Source organism: Pelobates fuscus, chromosome 10, assembly GCF_036172605.1.
Source record: "Pelobates fuscus isolate aPelFus1 chromosome 10, aPelFus1.pri, whole genome shotgun sequence".
NCBI classification, from domain to species: Eukaryota; Metazoa; Chordata; class Amphibia; order Anura; family Pelobatidae; genus Pelobates; species Pelobates fuscus.
The window spans coordinates 24,023,838-24,030,080 of NC_086326.1; the positions used below are offsets into that span (position 1 = coordinate 24,023,838).

General features: G+C 35.3%; 1 protein-coding gene across 1 annotated transcript; it reads left to right on the forward strand.

Moving 5' to 3' along the window:
* Positions 1-1,290: 1,290 nt before the first annotated feature.
* Positions 1,291-2,250, forward strand: LOC134574671 (olfactory receptor 5AR1-like). The gene has a single exon (XM_063433798.1). The coding sequence runs from the start codon at positions 1,291-1,293 to the stop codon at positions 2,248-2,250; it is 960 nt and encodes a 319-aa protein (XP_063289868.1).
* Positions 2,251-6,243: the final 3,993 nt, after the last annotated feature.

Genomic DNA, 6,243 nt, shown 5'->3' on the forward strand with positions numbered 1-6,243 from the left:
GAGGAAGGGTGCCGAACAAGGGGCACCAAGGGAAAGCTGTTAAGGGCAGCTGGGCAGGGTAACTTCCGAAAGGGGTCTCAGACCCGGACCATAGTCAGTGGGGCAGGATGCCAGCTTCCACACTCCTTCTGGAGTTTGTGGCAAACGTTTTTGGACAAGAGTGTTTGTCACATATGTGTGTAACAATTGGGGCTGTAGTGTGCTTATCTAGGAGTTGTGGTGAGTATGTGTGTGTGTATCTATCCACTCCAAAGTGTGAGTTTGTGTGTTTGTGTGTGTATTTGTGTATATGGGTTGCATTGTGGGTGTTTTTCTAAAATCTGTAGTGTATGCATAAATATAGGGGGATGTAGTGTTTGTCTATAAATAGTATAATGGGTTATACTATATGTGCATAGTGGTGGTAGTCTGTGTACAGGGACTGTACTGTGTGTATAGAGAGTGTAGTGAGTATGTGTATAGGAATGTAGTGTGTGTGTGTGTGTATAGAATGTAGTGCAAGTATAGGTGTTGAATGTTGTATGTACAGGGGTGCATTGTGTGTATAGGGGTATAATGTGTATATAGAGTGCATTTTTGTGTGTGTACAGGGAATGCTTAGTGTGTGCATAGCGGGTTCAGTGTGTGTAGGGAATATAGTGTGTTTAAAGGGATTGTATTGTGTTTATAATAGTATAGTTATTTATTTGTTTTCTTTATTTTTAAACTTATTTAGTTACTTTGCTTTTAGCTACAGTGGACTGGAATTGAGGTTTTCACCTGTGCCAGGTACAGACCATAAATATCTCTCTTTCAAACTTCAACACTAACACTTATTGTCTGATTAGCCAGAGGACACAGACACACATGGCCTGCATCTGGCAAGATGTAGATCAGAGGCTGCCAGGCTCCCTTCTCCCTGGCATTAGAGTTTTCTGGGCCAGTGACAGAGATCTTTGATCATCCCATGAATGGGCAGAGAGTCCTCTATGATCTGTTGCTGATCCTTTGATCTTCTCTGTTGGCCTTGGCCCATAACAACTGCAACCCACCCGGCATTTCCTCAGTGTCCTAGGGGGGCCTGATATAGGGTAATCTTGAATTTTTATTTATTGATTCTATCCTATGGTTTGCTATCTATCCTTTGTTTCTGGCTTTTTAATACATTTTTAAAATGTTTTACTCCAATGCCTCCAAATGTTTGAAACAATAGAACCACAACATATAACTAAACAGTGTTTGGGTAAATTTCATGGGTGGAAAGTGCCACAAGTGATCTATGTGTCTTGTTTGTAGACAAGAAGATTAAAAATGATGTCAGAAAATGAATCCAATCCAAATGAATTCACTGTACAAGGTTTTTCAGACTTACCACATCTTCAGTTTCCTCTTTTTATAACATTTTTATCAGTTTATCTCATCATTATCTTCAGTAATCTTCTCATTTTTACATCTATAGTTTTGTTCTCTCATTTACACACACCCATGTACATCTTCTTGTGTAACCTATCAGTCATTGATATCTCATACTCATCAACCATTCTACCCAAACTGTTGGCCATGCTCCTCACGCAGTGTAAGTCCATATCCTTTCTAGAGTGCTTTATTCAGGTGTATTTTTTCATGTGCTTTGCTTGTACAGAGGTCTTACTATTGGCCGCCATGGCTTATGATCGCTATGTAGCAATCTGTCACCCTCTTCATTACTCAATTCTTATGAATCCAAAGCACTGTGCTCGACTAGTACTTGCAGTGTGGGTCATGGGTTTACTCGATCCTGTTGCACATGCTATTTTAATTGCAAATTTTTCATATTGTCGTTCACACCATATTGACCACTTTTTCTGTGATTTAACCCCATTGCTTAAACTTACCTGTAGTGATACATTTACTATCGAGATATGGAACTACATTGATGGGGCTCTGCTGACTGTAAGTGCATTTATACTTACTTTGATATCTTATGTGTTTATTATCTCTACTATTCTAAATATACAATCAGCAAGTGTTCGACATAAAGCTTTTTCTACCTGTGCCTCTCACATGACCTGCATTATCATCTATTATGGAACAATGATCTGTTTGTATATGAGACCAACATCTATGTATTCTCCAGGAGAGGACAAGTTTTTTGCTCTTTTATATATCATACTTATTCCAATGTTAAATCCTCTTCTTTACACCCTGAAGAATAAGGACTTTAAAAATGTTTTTAAAAAGATTAATAAAACATTGTTTGGTTCTGAGCTATATTTTAAAGATGTCCAATAACCCATAACTGCAAGCATTGTTAAGTTCAATAACAACATTTTAAAAATCAGGCGTCGGAGAGTCAAAATGCAACGAGTCAAAAATATTTAATTATGGTTTGCGATGTTGTGATGCTTAAAATGCTTTCTTTTTCCTATTATTGGATGAATAAAACACGCACATAGAAGTCATGTCTAGAGCCTGCAGTCTTGAAAGAATACCTGTCATGTAAACAGCCTTGTGGAATTTCATAGCTTTCTTCCAGAATTGTTACTTATTGCCTATTAAAGCATACCATTTTGTTTATTCCTTTATGCTGTTGTCCAATGTATACTATGCTATGGTGGGTGAGGTACTGTGAGCATATGACCATATAGTTCCCATAATGAAAAGTGTGGTGTGTGATAGATATGAGATGCCAGGCAGACCACATTATATAAAGATATTTCAACTGCATTTTGTATGAAATTATTTGAGATATCTGTATGAGACTGTGCGTTTGTCCTGCTTTTGAAATGCCTTTTATATATTTTGGGCTTACACCTGCAAATAGGAATTCCCACTTTATTTAAATTTTATTTAATTGAGCAATAATTTCAAATTGTGTACACTAATAATGTAGATTTGTCTTTGGGACCAGGTTGGGAGTCACATTTGCCATTTTGTTGTTGATTTGCTTCCCCTATCTAGGCCCCGTTTTGGGCTCTATTTATATTCCCCATCCACCCTAAAAAACTGCCATCTCAACACTATATATTAATAAAATTATCAACACTGTATATTAATAAAATTATCCTTTCATCAAATTTTGAAAGGAAATTGATTATGTTTTAACCCCTTAAGGACAATTGTACAAGTTCTGATCAAAACAAAACATAAACAAAACATTTAACCCCTTCAGGACCGGCCTGTTTTTGCGATGTTTGTACGTTAAGGACCAGAGCAGTTTTAACACTTTTGTGGTGTTTGTGTTTAGCTGTAATTTTCCGCTCTCTCATTTACGGTTCCCATACAAGTTATATATTGTTTTTTTCACGACAAGAAGGGCTTTCTTTACATACCAGTATTTATATTATGTCATATATTGTATTTAAAAAAAATAATGAAATATGGTGAAAAATAAAAAAAAAAACATGTTTTTGGACTTTTACTTGAAAAATCTTTTACTTATCTACAAAAGCTAATGAAAAAAACTGCTAAATAGATTCAAAATTTTGTCCCGAGTTTAAAAACACCCAGTGTTTACATGCTTTATTGCTTTTTTTTGCAAGTTATAGGCCTATAAATACAAGTAGGAAATTGCTGTTTCAATATATATATATTTTATATGTATCAATAGTGACATTGTTACACCGTTATCTGTCATAAATCCCCGAAACACACCTAACATGTACATATTTTTTAAAGTAGACAACCCAGGGTATTTAAAATGGGGTATGTCCAGTCTTTTTTAGTAGCCACCTAGTCACAAACACTGGCCAAAGTTAGCATTTATATTTGTTTGTGTGTTAAAAATGCAAAAACCGCTAACTTTGGCCGGTGTTTGTGACTAAGTGGCTACTAAAAAAGGCTGAACATACACCATTTGCAATACCTTGGGTTGTCTTCTTTTGTAAATGGTATGCCATCATGGGGCTAATTCTCATTCCTTGGCTACCATACGCTGTCAAAGACAACCTAACCAATCTGACAAATTTCAATAAAAAAAAAAAAAGTAAAATCAAGCCTTATATTTGACCCTGTAACTTTCACAAACACTATAAAACCTCTACATGTGGGGTACTGTTATACTCAGGAGACTTCGCTGAACACAAATATTAGTGTATCAGAACAGTAAATTATATCACAGCAATAATATCCTCAGTGAAAGAGCTGTTTGTGTGTGAAAAATGCAAAAAACTTCACTTTCACTGACAATATCATCGCTGTGATATGTTTTACTGTTTTGAAACACTAATATTTGTGTTCAGCGAAGTCTCCCGAGTAAAACAGTACCCCCATGTACAGGATTTAGGGTGTCATAGAAAGTTACAGGGTTAAGCACAGTGCTAGCAAATTAAATTATCTGGACTTTTGGCCTGGGTTGGCAGGCAGGTCCCTCAAATTGCAATCATTAAAATTACTTAATTAGGTAAAAATATTACATAAATATGCACGTAGAATTTTAATATATATACATATTTATATATTTGACGTCTACGTGTATATTTATGAAATTATTAATGTAATTTTGTATGTGGACATATGTATATTTCGTATTATTTTTATTTATTTATTTATACATAGATATATATATCATTACATTCTAAGTGTATTTTGATATATATATATATATATATATATCAATATCAAAATACTGTTAGAATAAAATTGAATATATATATATATAATTTTTTTTTAATTATTAAAAATTATTTTTATTTTTTGTTATTTATTTTTATTAACATATTATTTGTATTTTATAATAATATATATATACCATATATATAGTTATTATATATATTGTATATATTCGTGTGTAATTTAAATATAAGTGTATTTTTATATTAATATACGTATATATAAATATAAAAATACACTTAGTGTGACATTATATATATGATACATATACATTTATTATATATATAGATATAATACATGTATATATATCATATATATATACACATATTATTATTTTTTTACACTGATTGTTTTTTTTTTAACTTTATTTTATGATTTTACACTTGCAGGGAGACTGCCTGTCAGCAAAGACAGTCCCCCTGCAGGCAGATACAAAGACCCCTATTGCGGTCATGTGATCGAGTGATCACATGGCCGTGGGGTCCTGATCTGCCGAGGGGGGACTGCCCGGGCAGACAGGCAGTCCCCCTGGACCGGGAGGAGAGCTGATCGCCGCCGTGGGACCGACGGCGATCAGGTAAGTAGCCCAAAACCGTTATGACGGTTCAGGACGGAGTCAATAGTACACATTCTGATCAAAACAAAATGTAAACAAAAACTGGAATTTGCGCTCTATGTCTGTTCAACCGTAATTCACCTCTTTCATATTAAATGCACCCACACTTATTATATATCATTTTGTTTAGGAGAAACAAGGCTTTAATTTCATGAACTATTCATATATGAAACATAATTTATTATGAATAAAATAAAAAAACTGTAAGAAATTAAAAACATTTTTTTCCAATTTGAAATTTTTATTTTCAGCAAGGGGAATTGAGGGTACAGAAGAAAAAGAGGGGAGATGGGGAGGGGGAGGGGAGACGACTCAAACGATACATCACATTTTTCACATTGTATCTTATGTATGGTTAACATTAACATACGAACAAATCATGGTGGTATTGATGAAAATACAGTGTTAAGAACATAAACATTCGATAATGATTGCAGAGTTACACAGTACTAGTAGGCATCCGCACCTCAAAGAATAGTTACAAATCCCTCCACACCTTCTTAACGGTTTGTTAAGCATTCTGAGCTTGGTCTATAGTGCATTATCTTAACCATGTGTGTGGGTTACCTCTATAAGTAGAATGCGTCCTGACAGCCAGTCAGTTATGTTTGGTTTGGTTGGGAAGAGGGGCGGTGTATTAATGGAAGCCATGGTCTCCACAGCTGTTCCGTAAGTTGTGTTGTTGTGTAAGAATCTGATGAAAGTATGTCATATCTATAAAATTGATATATCTTATGCATTAGTTCCTTGTGTGATGGGCATTGTGTGCTCTTCCAGTGCAGAGCAATGAGATTCCTGGCCGCTAGTACGATAGTGGAAACCAACTTCTTGGCTCCTAGTTTCCATGTTGGTGGGAAGAGCAGTAGTATCGCCAACAATGGAGTGAGGACAGTCGTGTAGCCTAGTATTTTGTTCATCAGTTGTTGAACACACGACCACAAGGGTTTGATCTCACTGCATCCCCACCAAATGTGGGTCATGGTTCCCTCCACCAATCCGCATCTCCAGCATTTGGAGTCTACTGTAGGGTATATTTGATGTAGCCTATGTGGGGTAAG